The 14,563-nt window shown below is 39.3% G+C and overlaps 1 protein-coding gene across 1 annotated transcript in view; it reads right to left on the bottom strand.

Moving 5' to 3' along the window:
• Nucleotides 1-11,608: 11,608 nt before the first annotated feature.
• KLHL20 (kelch like family member 20) overlaps nucleotides 11,609-14,563 on the bottom strand; it is an 82,199-nt gene continuing 79,244 nt past the window's right edge. Inside the window, exon 12 of the mRNA XM_007471601.1 lies at nucleotides 11,609-13,170. Within this exon, the coding sequence (XP_007471663.1) occupies nucleotides 13,086-13,170 (85 nt within the window). The 3' untranslated portion in view covers nucleotides 11,609-13,085. The remainder of the gene's footprint in view (nucleotides 13,171-14,563) is intronic.

Here is a 14,563-nt window from a genome sequence, read left to right as displayed (position 1 = left end):
TCTCTCAATCTTTCAAAAAGAAGTGGCTTGTTCAGTTTGCAACTCAAAACAATCACACAAAGATTTTTCTTGTGACAATCACTCTTTTGGTATGCAGCAGCAATATTTCATATATCTAAGGGTTGAGATATCTTAGGTGAAATTGACTTTTTTTTTTGAACTGTAAGTGGATGGTGGTGAATATTAAAACTAGTAGTACAGTTTGGTGCCACTGCCTTGAACTGTGCGAACACCTCAGCAACTTTATCTACCATTGTTTTTGCATCATAAGTGCAAATGTCATCCCAGTAAAAAAAAAAAAAGGCAAAAAACTTCCTAGGATTACTAAGGAAAAAGCTTTGACTCATGGATACTCTGAAAGAATCTTGAGTACTTCAGGGTTCACTTTGAGAGCCACTAATCAAACTCAAAGTTTGAAACTGTAAGCTTTTTTTCTTTTTTAACATCTTTATTGGAGTATAATTGCTTTACAACGGTGTGTTAGTTTCTGCTTTATAACAAACTGAATCAGCTATATGTATACATATATCCCCATATCTCCTCCCTCTTGCATCTCCCTCCCTCCACCCTCCCTATCCCACCCCTCTAGGTGGTCAAAGCACCAAGCTGATCTCCCTGTGCTATGCAACTGCTTCCCACTAACTATTTTACATTTGGTAGTATATATATGTCCATTCTACTCTCTCACTTCATCCCAGCTAACTCTTCCTCCTCCCCATGTCCTTGAGTCTATTCCCTACGTCTGCATCTTTATTCCTGTCCTGTCCCTAGGTTCTTCAGAACCTTTTTTTTTATTTTTTAGATTCCATATATATGTGTTAGCATATGGTATTTTTCTCTTTCTGACTTACTTTACTCTGTATGACAGTCTTTAGGTCCATCCACTGCACTACAAATAACTCAATTTCGTTTCTTTTTATGGCTGAGTAATAATCCATTGTATATATGTGCCACATCTTTATCCATTCATCTGTCAGGGGACACTTAGGTTGCTTCCATGTCCTGGCTATTGTAAATAGAGCTGCAATGAACATTGTGGTACATGACTCTTTTTGAATTATGCTTTTCTCAGGGTATATGCCCAGTAGTGGGATTACTGGGTCGTATGGTAGTTCTATTTTTAGTTTTTTAAGGAACCTCCATACTGTTCTCCATAGTGGCTGTATCAATTTACATTCCCACTAACAGTGCAAGAGGGTTCCCTTTACTCCATACCCTTTCAAGCATTTATTGTTTGTAGATTTTGTAGTGATGGCCATTCTGACTGGTGTGAGGTGATACCTCATTGTAGTTTTGATTTGCATTTCTCTGATGATTAGTGATGTTGAGCATCCTTTCATGTGTTTGTTGGCAATCTGTATATCTTCTTTGGAGAAATGTCTATTTAGGTCTTCTGCCCATTTTTGGATTGGGTTGTTTGTTTTTTTGATATTCAGCTGCAAGAGCTGCTTGTAAATTTTGGAGATTAATCCTTTGTCAGTTGCTTCATTTGCAAATATTTTCTCCCATTCTGAGGGTTGTCTTTTTGTCTTGTTTATGGTTTCCTTTGCTGTGCAAAAGCTTTTAAGTTTCATTAGGTCCCTTTTGTTTATTTTTGTTTTTATTTCCATTTCTCTAGGAGACGGGTCAACAAGGATCTTGCTGTGATTTATATCATAGAGTGTTCTGCCTGTGTTTGCCTCTAAGAATTTGTTAGTGTCTGGCCTTACATTTAGGTCTTTAATCCATTTTGAGTTTATTTTTGTGTATGGTGTTAGGGAGTGATCTAATCTCATACTTTTACATGTACCTGTCCAGTTTTCCCAGCACCACTTATTGAAGAGGCTGTCTTTTCTCCATTGTATATTCTTGACTCCTTTATCAAAAACAAGGTGACCATATGTGAGTGGGTTTATTTCTGGGCTTTCTATCCTGTTCCATTGATCTATATTTCTGTTTTTGTGCTAGTACCATACTATCTTGATTACTGTAACTTTGTAGTATAGTCTGAAGTCCAGAAACCTGATTCCTCCAGCTCCGTTTTTCTGTCTCAAGATTGCTTTGGCTATTCATATCTTTTGTGTTTCCTTACAAATTGTGAATTTTTTTGTTCTAGTTCTGTGAAAAATGCCATTGGTAGTTTGATAGGTATTGCACTGAATATGTAGATTGCTTTGGGTAGTATAGTCATTTTCACAGTGTTGATTCTTCCCATCCAAGAACATGGTATATCTCTCCATCTGTTTGTGTCATCTTTAATTTCTTTCATCAGTGTCTTATAGTTTTCTGCATAGGTCTTTTATCTCCTTAGGTAGGTTTTTTCCTTGGTATTTTTTTTAACATCTTTATTAGAGTATAATTGCTTTACAGTGGTGCGTCAGTTTCTGCTTTATAACAAAGTGAATCAGTTATACATATACATATGTCCCCATATCTCTTCCCTCTTGCATCTTCATCCCTCCCACCCTCCCTATTCCATCCCTCTAGGTGGTTACAAAACACCGAGCTGATCTCCCTGTGCTATGCGGCTGCTTCCCACTAGCTATCTGTTTTATGTTTGGTAGTGTATATGTGTCCGTGCCACTCTCTCACTTTGTCCTAGCTTACCCTTCCCCCTCCCCGTATCCTCAAGCTCATTCTCTAGTAGGTCTGCATCTTTTTTTTTTTAACATCTTTATTGGAGTATAATTGCTTTACAATGGTGTGTTAGTTTCTGCTTTATAACAAAGTGAATCAGTTATACATATACATATGTCCCCATATCTCTTTCCTCTTACATCTCCCTCCCTCCCACCCTCCCTATCCCACCCCTCTAGGTGGTCACAAAGCACCGAGCTGATCTCCCTGTGCTATGCGGCTGCTTCCCACTAGCTATCTATTTTACTTTTGGTAGTGTATATATGTCCATGCCACTCTCTCACTTTGTCACAGCTTACACTTCACCCTCCCCATATCCTCAAGTCCATTCTCTAGTAGGTCTGTGTCTTTATTCCTGTCTTACCCCTAGGTTCTTCAGGACATTTTTTTTTTCTTAGATTCCACATATACGTGTTAGCATACGGTATTTGTCTTTCTCTTTCTGACTTACTTCATTCTGTATGACAGACTCTAGGTCCATCCACCTCACCACAAATAACTCAATTTCGTTTCTTTTTATGGCTGAGTAATATTCCGTTGTATATACGTGCCACATCTTCTTTATCTATTCATATGATGATGGACAATTAGGTTGCTTCCATGTCCTGGCTATTGTAAATAGAGCTGCAATGAACATTTTGGTACATGACTCTTTTTGAATTATGGTTTTCTCAGGGTATATGCCCAGTAGTGGGATTGCTGGGTCATATGGTTGTTCTATTCGTAGTTTTTTAAGGAACCTCCATACTGTTCTCCATAGTGGCTGTACCAATTCACATTCCCACCAGCAGTGCAAGAGTGTTCCCTTTTCTCCACACCCTCTCCAGCAGGTCTGCATATTTATTCCCATCTTGCCCCTATATTCCTTGGTATTTTATCCTTTTTGTTGCAGTGGTAAATGGGAGTGTTTCTTTCATTTCTCTTACAGATTTTTCATCATTAGTGTATAGGAATGGAAGAGGTTTCTGTGCATTAATTTTGTATCCTGCTACTTTACCAAATTCATTGATTAGCTCTAGTAGATTTCTAGTAGCATCTTTAGGATTCTCTATGTATAGTATGTTATCTGCAAACACTGACAGCTTTACTTCTTCTTTCCCAATTTGGCTTCCTTTTATTTCTTTTTCTTCTCTGATTACTGTGGCTAAAACTTCCAAAACTATGTTGAATAATAATGGTGAGAATGGACATCGTTGTTTTGTTCCTGATCTTGGAGGAAATGGTTTCAGTTTTGCACTATTGAGAATGATGTTGGCTGTGGGTTTGTCACATATGGCCTTTATTATGTTGAGGAAAGTTCCCTCTATGCCTACTTTCTGGAGGGTTTTTATCATAAATGGGTGTTGAATTTTGTTGAAACCTTTTTCTGCATTTGTTGAGATAATCATATGGTTTTTCTCCTTCAGTTTGCTAATATGTTTTATCACATTGATTGATTTGCATATATTGAAGAATCCTTGCATTCCTGGGGTAAACCCCATTTGATCATGGTGTATGATCCTTTTAAGGTGCTGTTGGATTCTGTTTGCTAGTATTTTGTTGAGGATTTTTGCATCTATGTTCATCAGTGATATTGGCCTGTAGCTTTCTTTCTTTGTAACATCTTTGTCTAGTTTTGTTATCAGGGTGATGGTGGCCTTGTAGAATGAGTTTGGGAGTGTTCCTCCCTCTGCTATATTTTGGAAGAGTTTGAGAAGGTTAGGTGTTAGCTCTTCTCTAAATGTTTGATAGAATTCACCTGTGAAGCCATCTGGTCCTGGGCTTTTGTTTGTTGGAAGATTTTTTTTTTTAATTTTTATTTTATTTATTTTTCTGGCTGCATTGGGTCATTGTTGCTGGGCACTGGTTTTTCTCTAGTTGTGGAGAGCGGGGGCTACTCTTGCTTGGGTTGCGCGGGTTTCTCATTGCGGTGGCTTCTCTTGTTGTGGAGCATGGGCTCTAGGTGCACAGGCTTCAGTAGTTGTGGCACGTGGACTCAGTAGTTGTGGCTCCTGGGCTCTAGAGCACAGGCTCAGTAGTTGTGGCGCACAGGCTTAGTTGCTCCACGGCATGTGGAATCTTCCCAGACCGGGGCTCGAACCCGTGTCCCCTGCATTGGCAGGCGGATTCTTAACCACTGTGCCACCACGGAAGCCCTCCTTTTTCATTTCTAATTCTATTGATTTGAGTCTTCTCCCTTTTTTTCTTGATGAGTCTGGCTAATGGTTTATCAATTTTGTTTATCTTCTTAAAGAAACAGCTTTTAGTTTTATTGATCTTTGCTATTGTTTTCTTCATTTCTTTTTCATTTATTTCTGATCTCATCTTTATGATTTCTTTCCTTCTGCTAAATTCGGGCTTTTTTGTTCTTCTTTCTCTAATTGTTTTAGGTGTAAGTTTAGGTTGTTTATTTGAGGTGTTTGTTGTTTCTTGACGTAGCGTTGTATTGCTATCAACTTCCCTCTTAGAACTGCTTTTGCTGCATCCCGTAGATTTTGGGTTGTCATGTTTTCATTGTCATTTCTTTCTAAGTATTTTTTTATTTCCTCTTTGATTTCTTCAGTGATCTCTTAGTTATTTAGTAGTGTATTCTTTAGCCTCTATGCATTTGTATTTTTTACAGACTTTTCCTGTAATTCATGTCTAGTCTCATAGCGTTGTTGTCAGTAAAGATACCTGATACGATTTCAATTTTCCTAAATATTCCAAGGCTTGATTTGTGACCCAAGATACGATCTATCATGGAGAATGTTCCATGAGCACTTGAGAAAAATGTGTATTCTGTTGTTTTTGGATGGAATGTCCTATAAATGTCAATTAAGTCCCTCTTGTTTAATGTATCATTTAAAGCTTGTGTTTCCTTATTTATTTTCATTTTGGATTATCTGTCCATTGGTGAAAGTGGGGTGTTAAAGTCCACTACTATGAATGTGTTACTGTCGATTTCCCCTTTTATGGCTGTTAGTATTTGCCTTATATATTGAGGTGCTCCTATGTTGGGTGCATAAATATTTACAGTTGTTATATCTTCTTCTTGGATCGATCCCTTGATCATCATGTAGTGTCCTTCTTTGTCTCTTCTATAGTCTTTATTTTAAAGTCTATCTTGTCTGATATGAGAATTGCTACTCCAGCTTTGTTTTGATTTCCATTTGCATGGAATATCTTTTTCCATCCCCTTACTTTCAGTCTCTTTGTGTCTCTAGGTCTGAAGTGGGTCTCTTGTAGACAGCATATGTATGGGTCTTTTTTTTTCCTTTGCAGTACATGGGCCTCTCACTGCTGTGGCCTCTCCCGTTGCGGAGCACAGGCTTCTGGACGTGGAGGCTCAGCGGCCATGGCTCACGGGCCCAGCCGCTCCACGGTATGTGGGATCTTCCCGGACCAGGAAACAAACCCGCGTCCCCTGCATTGGCAGGTGGACTCTCAACCACTGTGCCACCAGGGAAGCCCGGCTCTTGTTTTTGTATCCATTCAGCCATTCTATGTCTTTTGGTTTGAGCATTTAATCCATTTACATTTAAGGTAGTTATTGATATGTATGTTCCTCGTAACATTTTCTTAATTGTTTTGGGTTTATTATTGTAGGTCTTTTTCTTTTCTTGTGTTCCCTGCCTAGAGAAGTTCCTTTAGCATTTGTTGTAAAGCTGTTTTGGTGGTGCTGAATTCTCTTAGCTTTTGCTTGTCTGTAAACATTTTAATTTCTCCATCGAATCTGAATGAGATCCTTGCTGGATAGAGTGTCTTGGTTGTAAGTTTTTCCCTTTCATCACTTTAAATATGTCCTGCCACTCCCTTCTGCCTTGCAGAGTTTCTGCTGAAAGATCAGCTGTTAACCTCATGGGGATTCCCTTGTATGTTATTTGTTGTTTTTCCTTTGCTGCTTTTAATATGTTTTCTTTGTATTTAATTTTTGATAGTTTGATTAATATGTGTCTTGGGATGTTTCTCCTTGGATTTATCCTGTATAGGACTCTCTGTGCTTCCTGGACTTGATTGACTATTTCCTTTCCCATATTAGGGAAGTTTTCAACTATAATCTCTTCAAATATTTTCTCAGTCCCTTTCTTTTTGTCTTCTTCTTCTGGGCCACCTATAATTCGAATGTTGGTGCATTTAATGTTGTCCCAGTGGTCTTTGTCATTCTTTTTTCTTTATTCTGCTCTGTGGTAGTTATTTTCACTATTTTATCTTCCAGGTCACTCTCTGTTCTTCTGCCTCAGTTATTCTGCTATTGATTCCTTCTAGATAATTTTTAATTTCATTTATTGTGTTGTTCATCATTGTTTGTTTGCTCTTTAGTTCTAGATCCTTGTTAAATGTTTCTTGTATTTTCTCCTTTCTATTTCCACGATTTTGGATCATCTTTACTATTGTTACTCTTAATTCTTTTTTCAGGTAGACTGCCTATTTACTCTTCATTTGTTTGCTTGGGTGGGTTTTTACCTTGCTCCTTCTTCTGTTTTGTGTTTCTCTGTCTTCTCATTTTACTTAACTTACTGTGTTTGGGGTCTCCTTTTCACAGGCTGCAGGATCGTAGTTCCCGTTTTTTTTGGTGTCTGTCCCCAGTGGGTAAGGTTAGTTCAGTGGGTATGTAGGCTTCCTGGTAGAGGGGACTGGTGCCTGTGTTCTGGTGGATGAGGCTGGATCTTGTCTTTCTGGTGGGCAGGACTGCATCCAGTGGTGTGTTTTGGGGTGTCATTGACCTTATTATGATTTTAAGCAGCCTCTCTGCTAATGGGTGGGGTTGTGTTCCTTTCTTGCTAGTTGTTTGGCATTGGGTGTCCAGCACTGTAGCTTGCTGGTCATTGAGTGGAGCTGGGTCTTAGCGTTGAGATGGAGATCTCTGGGAGAGCTTATGCCGTTTGATATTACATGGAGCCAGGTGGACTCTGGTAGACCAATGTCCTGAATTGGGCTCCCCCACTCAGAGGCTCAGGCCTGACACCCTGCCAGAGCATGAAGACCCTGTCACACGGCTCAGAAGAAAAGGGAGAAAAAAATTAAAAAATAAAATAAAATAAAATATAGTTATTAAAATAAAAAGTAAAAAAAATTATTAAAAATAAAGATAATTCAGAAGTAATTTAAAAAACAAGGAAAGAAGAGAGGAGCCTAACCAAAAATGAAATCCACCATGATAACAAGCGCTAAAACCTATATTAAAAAACAAACAAACGAAAAAAAACGGACAGACAGAACCCCAGGACAAATGGTAAAAGCAAAGCTATACAGACAGAATCACACAAAGAAGCATACACATATACACTCACAAAAAGAGGAGGAAAAAAATATATATCTATATATAAAAAAAAAGGAAGAGAGCAACCAAATCAGTAAACAAATCTACCACTGATAATAAACTCTAAGTACTAAACTAAGATAAACATAAAACCAGAAACAAATTAGATGCAGAAAGCAAACCCCAAGTCTACAGTTGCTTCTAAGGTCCACCGCCTCAATTTTGGGATGATTCGTTGTCTATTCAGGTATTCCAGAGATGCAGGGTACATCAAGTAGATTGTGGAGATTTAATCTGCTGCTCCTGAGGCTGCTGGGAGGAGTTTCCCTTTCTCTTCTTTCTTTGCACAGCTCCTGGGGTTCAGCTTTGCGTTTGGCCCCGCCTCTGCATGTATGTCACCTGAGGGCGTCTGTTCTTCACTCAGACAGGATGGGGTTAAAGTAGCAGCTGATTCGGGGGCTCTGGCTCACTCAGGCCAGGGGGAGGGAGGGGTACGGAATGCAGAGAGCCTGTGGCGGCAGAGGCTGGCGTGACGTTGCACCAGCCTGAGGCGCACTGTGTGTTCTCCTGGGGAAGTTGTCCCTGGATCGCGGGACCCTGGCAGTGGCGGGCTGCACAGGCTCCTGGGAGGGGAGTTGTGGATAGTGACCTGTGCTTGCACACAGGCTTCTTGGTGGCTGCAGCAGTAGCCTTAGCATTTCTTGCCCATATCTGGTGTCTGTTCTGATAGCCGTGGCTTGCGCTCATCTCTGGAGCTTGTTCAGGTAGTGCTTTGAATCCCCTCTCCTCGTGCACCCCAAAACAATGGTCTCTTTCCTCTTAAGCAGTTCTAGACTTTTTCCCGGACTCCCTCCAAGCTAGCTGTGGCGCACTAGCTCCCTTCAGGCTGTGTTCATGCCGCCAACCCCAGTCCTCTCCCTGGGATCTGACCTCCGAAGCCTGAGCCTCAGCTCCCAGCCCCCACCCGACCTGGCCGGTGAGCAGACAAGCCTCTCGGGCTGGTGAGTGCTGGTCAGCACCGATCCTCTGTGCGGGAATCTCTCCGCTTGGACCTACGCACCCCTGTTGTTGTGCTCTCCTCCGTGGCTCCGAAGCTTCCCCCCTCTGCCACCCACAGCCTCCACCTGAGAAGGGGCTTCCTAGTGTGTGGAAACCTTTCCTCCTTCACAGCTCCCTCCCATTGGTGCAGGTTCCATCCCTATTCTTTTGTCTCTGTTTATTCTTTTTTCTTTTGCCCTACCCAGGTATGTGGGGAGTTTCTTGCCTTTTGGGAAGCCTGAGGTCTTCTGCTAGCATTCAGTAGGTGTTCTGTAGGAGTTGTTCTACATGTAGATGTTATTCCTGATGTATTTGTGGGGAGGAAGGTGATCTCCACGTCTTACTCCTCTGCCATTTTGAAGGTCTACTCGAAACTGTAAGCTTTTTGAAGGCAGGGACTGTTTCTGTTTAGTAGGAGTCCAAATATATATTGATCTAAATTCACACTGAAGATACATGTCCTCTTTTCCTAGGAATTCAGAATCCCTTTAGTAAATATTCTAACTTTCTAGGATAGGGATATTAATAGGTTACTGACAGTTATTGGGACACCCTGAATATTTAATGTTAGTATAATACCATCCATCTTCTACATTTAAAAGTTCCTAACCATGACTAAATAACTTAAAGGTTACTATTGTTAAGGACACTTAAGACAACTCTAGTTGAAGAGTTTTGTCATTTCTAGGAACTATTCTTATCAGTCACTTCCAGTACAGAGACCTCAAAGCAATTAACAGAGCCAGTGTCACAAACTACTTAGACAACCAGCCAGTGATATTTGGGTTTACTGGTCTGTTTTTGCCTCTTCCTTCTTCTCTCCTCTGTTTCTTTCCTTATCCCATTTTTTTCTTTTCCCATCTGTTTCCTAAGTTAATATAAAGTTTGAAATGCTTTTTCCCTACTTTCACTCAAATATTGTTCAGGAGGGACCTTTTCTACTTCACAGTTGTCAAGAACTAGTCTCTGCAGTGTAGATTATTTGCAGGTAACATATTGGAGAACAAAACTGGGGAACGGTGACATTAGAAATGGGAATGTGGAGAGTACTATAGAGAAGAATGGGTTTGGAATCAGGGGATGTGCATTTGAGGTTCAGCGTCTCTCATGTCATTTTAACTTTTCTAAGCTTCAATTTACTTATTTATAAAATGAAGATAACCACCAACCCAACCCAAGTTTACTTCATAGTGTTGTGGAAATCACTATGCAAATAAGTTAATAAATATTCTATTTTACACCAATGTCTTTTATAGAATAAGTACACTTCACTCAATAAAACTGGAGCACCTTCAGTGTAAGGAAAAGACCCTTTAGACTCCGATGGTCACTTTGGCCAGTGCTATAGTCCCTGGGTCTCTATTCCTGAATCACTGCCCTGTGAATTGCTCTCACTGGGGACTTCCCTGCTTATGGAAAGTCTAATCCTCAGAATTTTGTTGCTGTTACTATTCCCCTCCTTTTCTTCAAATATATGAAATAGTAGAGTCTTTGGAAATATGTGATTTTGTCTTGAAGACTGACTGTTAGTGACACAGTACCATAATGACCTCATAAAAATTTTTATACTTTTTCAATGTTGCATACCAGACCTTAAAATTAAGGTCTATTAGTATATTTAGTTCCAGGCCATGTTTCAGGTAGGTCTGCAGTGGCTGTGTGGCATAGAAAGAGAAATGAAGTAGGAGTTAGGGGAACTGATTTCAAATGTTGGTTCTATCATTGACTACGCTTAGGCAGGACTTCCTTGGTTTTCAGTCTTAAAGCAGAGCAATAAATGGGTTTAGACCAGATGATGATGATGATTTTATTTAGCCATTAAAAAAAAATTATTTATTTTTCGCTGCGTTGGGTCTTTGTTGCTGTGCGTGGGCTTTCTCTAGTTGCAGTGAGTGGGGGTTACTCTTCATTGTGGTGCACGGGCTTCTCATTGCATTGGCTTCTCTTATTGTGGAGCACAGGCTCTAGGCACAGTGGGCTTCAGTAGTTGTGGCACGTGAACTCAGTAGTTGTGGCTTGACGGCTCTAGAGCACAGGCTCAGTAGTTGTGGCACATGGGCTTAATTGCTGCATGGCATGTGGGAACTTCTCAGACCAGGGCTTGAACCTGTGTACCCTGTATTGGCAGGAGGATTCTTAACCACTGCGCTACCAAGGAAGCCTGATGATGATGATGATTTTTTAATTAATTTATTTTTGTGTTGGGTCTTCGTTGCTGCACGTGGGCTTTCTCTAGTTGCGGTGTGCAGGCTTCTCATTGCAGTGGCTTCTCTTGTTGTAGAGCATGGGCTTCAGTAGTTGAGGCACATGGGCTCAGTAGCTGTGGCTCACAGGCTCTGGAGCACAGGCTCAATAGTTGTGGCGCACAGGTGTAGTTGCTCCGCGGCATGCAGGATCTTCCCAGACCAGGGCTCGAACCGGTGTCCCCTGTGTTGGCAGGTGGATTCTTAACCACTGTGCCACCAGGGAAGTCCCTGGACCAGATGATTGTTAAAAGTCCTTCTAGCTCAAAATCGTTCGATTCCAAGTCCCACACCAGAAAATAAGTTTAGAGGTTAGGTAATATACTACTATTATATAAAATGTATAATAAAAATTCATAATTCTAGCTGGCAATCCCTTTATTCCTTCAGGTTGTAAGTACTTATAACTTTATAATAGGAAGTGTAAATGATATAGAAACAGAAAATCTAAATTAAGTAGCAGAGATACAAGCATTAAAAAGCATTAACCAAAATTTTTTTATGGTAAGTACTACCTTTATTTTAAAAAGTTATACATGCTAGTAAAAAGCATAAATGATGCATGTAAACAATTGTTTACCAAATATTTTTTTTTCCTTATAAAGGTGCAAATGATCTTTAAATGTAAACACAAATGTTGCCAAACATTTTTGTAGTGAGGGGAGGGAGAAGAAGGTTATTCCTTATGGTTGTGGTTAAAGTCTTTTTCAAAACTTTTCCTGCAAGATACATTGAAAAAAACTGGTGTATGATCACATAACAAAAAACACTTTAACCACTGAAATCTGTATTCTTTTTTCTCCTTAAAAATGTTAACTTTTTACCAGAAAGTGCAATTTGAGAGTGGTGGTAATAGTGGCTTTATAGAATGAGGATAATGATATATAGTTTTTATAAAAGAACCAAGATTTTATTAATTAAATGCCTCAACTGATTTTATACTCGTTAGCATACTATTTCATGAACTGAAGAATTTATTCCCTTGGAGGCTGTGATTACAGGTAAGCCTCAGCTTCAGCAGGCCTGAGCATCAAGTCTAAATTGCATAACAGTATTCACTGCTGGGGAGAGGACATTTCTCCCTGCTGGTCCTTAGTAGCAATAGGAACTAGAAAGGAAAGTTGCTTCAGTCAGTCATGTTTTTGAGCAAAAACTTGCAGAGTTACACGTGATTCTACTGGGGGATTCTCAAGACAGTATATGAGAATCATATACTGTTTTTGTAGAGGCACTGAGCAGAGCTCTAGATCTAGCAGGAAATCTATGGAAATATTTGAAAAAAAGACTTTATAGTGGCAAGCAAGTCCATAAGGAAGGAAACAAGATGTGAGCTTCCACTGATGAAAACTTTGGCATCTGAGTCCTGGTCTTATTGATTTAATATTCCTTTTGAATTGTTCTAGTTAAATGAGATGTTTCCTTTGTTTTGTTTTTTAGATTTTCAAGTCTTCTGGTGCTTACTGCAAGAATGATGCCTAACTAATACACCTTGCATACCTATCTTTGTCACCGGTAAGTCCCTGTAAGTAGTGGAGTCTCGTGGATGGAGTGCTTAGAACTGACAACTAGATCCCATATAGACCTCTTCCCTTATTAGTAGTTTCAGACTTAATCAGTATCTTAAAAATAAGGTTTTACTGCTTGAAATGTTTTTTTTTTTTTGTCTTTCCTTTTTTTTCTTTTGGTGGGAGGAAGGCTAAATCCCAAAACAAAAAACCAAAAACCCAGCAACAAAAATCCCATGATAAGTTAAAACCAAAAATAAATATTCTTCTGCACAGAACTGAAAATTATTGTGCAAAGGTGGCATCTTGCAGGTGAAGTACTTTCAATGTATTTGTATTTCCACATGTTGAGGCACCGGCAAAGAATAAAATTTGTTTAGTGTATTCTAGAGCTGTACAAAGCTCCAAAGTCAAAGCTCTCCACAATACAGAGGAGCAAATACATAACTGTCTTCTATAAGGTCACCATATATGGGATTCACAATGTGTCATTTTTATAACTCCTACACCACCTCCAAGCCGACGGTAATTCATCCCACCATATAACCTGCAAAGAAAGAAACACAATCAGATTTCTAAATAGAAAAAGCACTATTTCTTCCATAATGTAGATGTTAATAAAACACAATTCTTTGTTTTATATCACAACTAATACTTTTAGCTTCCCACATCTCTTCCAAAGAGTAGGAGCTGGAATTGAGCACTGGCAAGTAGCAGAATTATTTCAGACATTGACTGAAATTCTCTGACTTTTAGGACACTGTTTTAAGAGAGCACCATATCCATTTTGCCTTGTAACTTGATAACTCTACATGTAGACTGACTTATAACAATTACACAGAATCACATATTCTACATTTTTGTGTCTAATTTTGACCCTGGCTATAATATTTTCCCACCCATATTTTGCTTTTGCCTAAACTTCAATTATTTATTTCTATCCTTTTGTTTTGTATGCACTCTTAGAAGTCTTCTCAAACCCTTTATGGAACAAAGCTGGATATGATTAAATAAAGTCTGCATCTAGTTTTTGATATGTGAACAAGATCATCTTCAAAATTAAGGATTTCCATGGAAAAGAATATTAGATCCTCTGTCAACTGTAAGTATTGATTTTAAATTGGCTTTAAATTTGGGATATGTAACTACAAAAGTTTATATAGTAATCCCTCAACAGATGGTCCTTAAGAATTTCATGAATATTACTTGGTCAAATATTACTAACATATATTAGTAACAGTTACTGAGAAACAAGTCCTTACATAGGATCATAGTCTTTAAGTGGCAGAAATAAACTTGGCTGTCTTCCCAAATTATGCTTACCCAGATCCCCACTAAAAATATAAAGCTGTATATGGAAGAAAATACACCATAAGTGAGAGGCTCCTATTCATGAAAACCTGCCATTCTCTATCCCTTAACCTCTATTAGGTTTTGCTGAAATGTTACCTTTTCAGTGGGGCCTCCCTGGGCTACCTTTTAAAGTGGATAATCCTCCCTGGACTCCCTGCCTTTCTGCTATTTGCCATAGCACTTCCACCCCTGGTATGGCACTATCTCCCTCGTAACGTCAGCTCCAGGCGGGCAGGGAATTTTGTTGTTTTCACTTTTGTATCCCCAGGGTCTAGAGCACTCAGTAAATCTTTACTTCATGAACAAGGTTGTGAAAATGTGATGTACAAGCAAAAAGTGCTACAGTGTTATTAGTCTGACTTTAGTATTGTGACCACTGAGCCATACAGAGCATGAGAGAGATGCAGAATCCAAAGAATGTCATTCAGATATCTGTCAAAGTTGTGGCTTTCCCTGTTTCCCAGAGATGAAGACTATAAAAAGAACCCAGTAAATTCATTAGTTGAATCTTATATACTAATGAAAAAAATCTGGGTTCTAGTTACAGGCTCAAAATTAGAAAATGTATACTCAGAATGCAGCAGGGA

This window comes from Lipotes vexillifer, unplaced genomic scaffold, assembly GCF_000442215.2.
Source record: "Lipotes vexillifer unplaced genomic scaffold, Lipotes_vexillifer_v1.1 scaffold821, whole genome shotgun sequence".
NCBI lineage: Eukaryota > Metazoa > Chordata > Mammalia > Artiodactyla > Lipotidae > Lipotes > Lipotes vexillifer.
The sequence above is the reverse complement of the archived record's forward strand: the minus strand, read 5'-3'. Positions and strand labels throughout refer to the sequence as shown.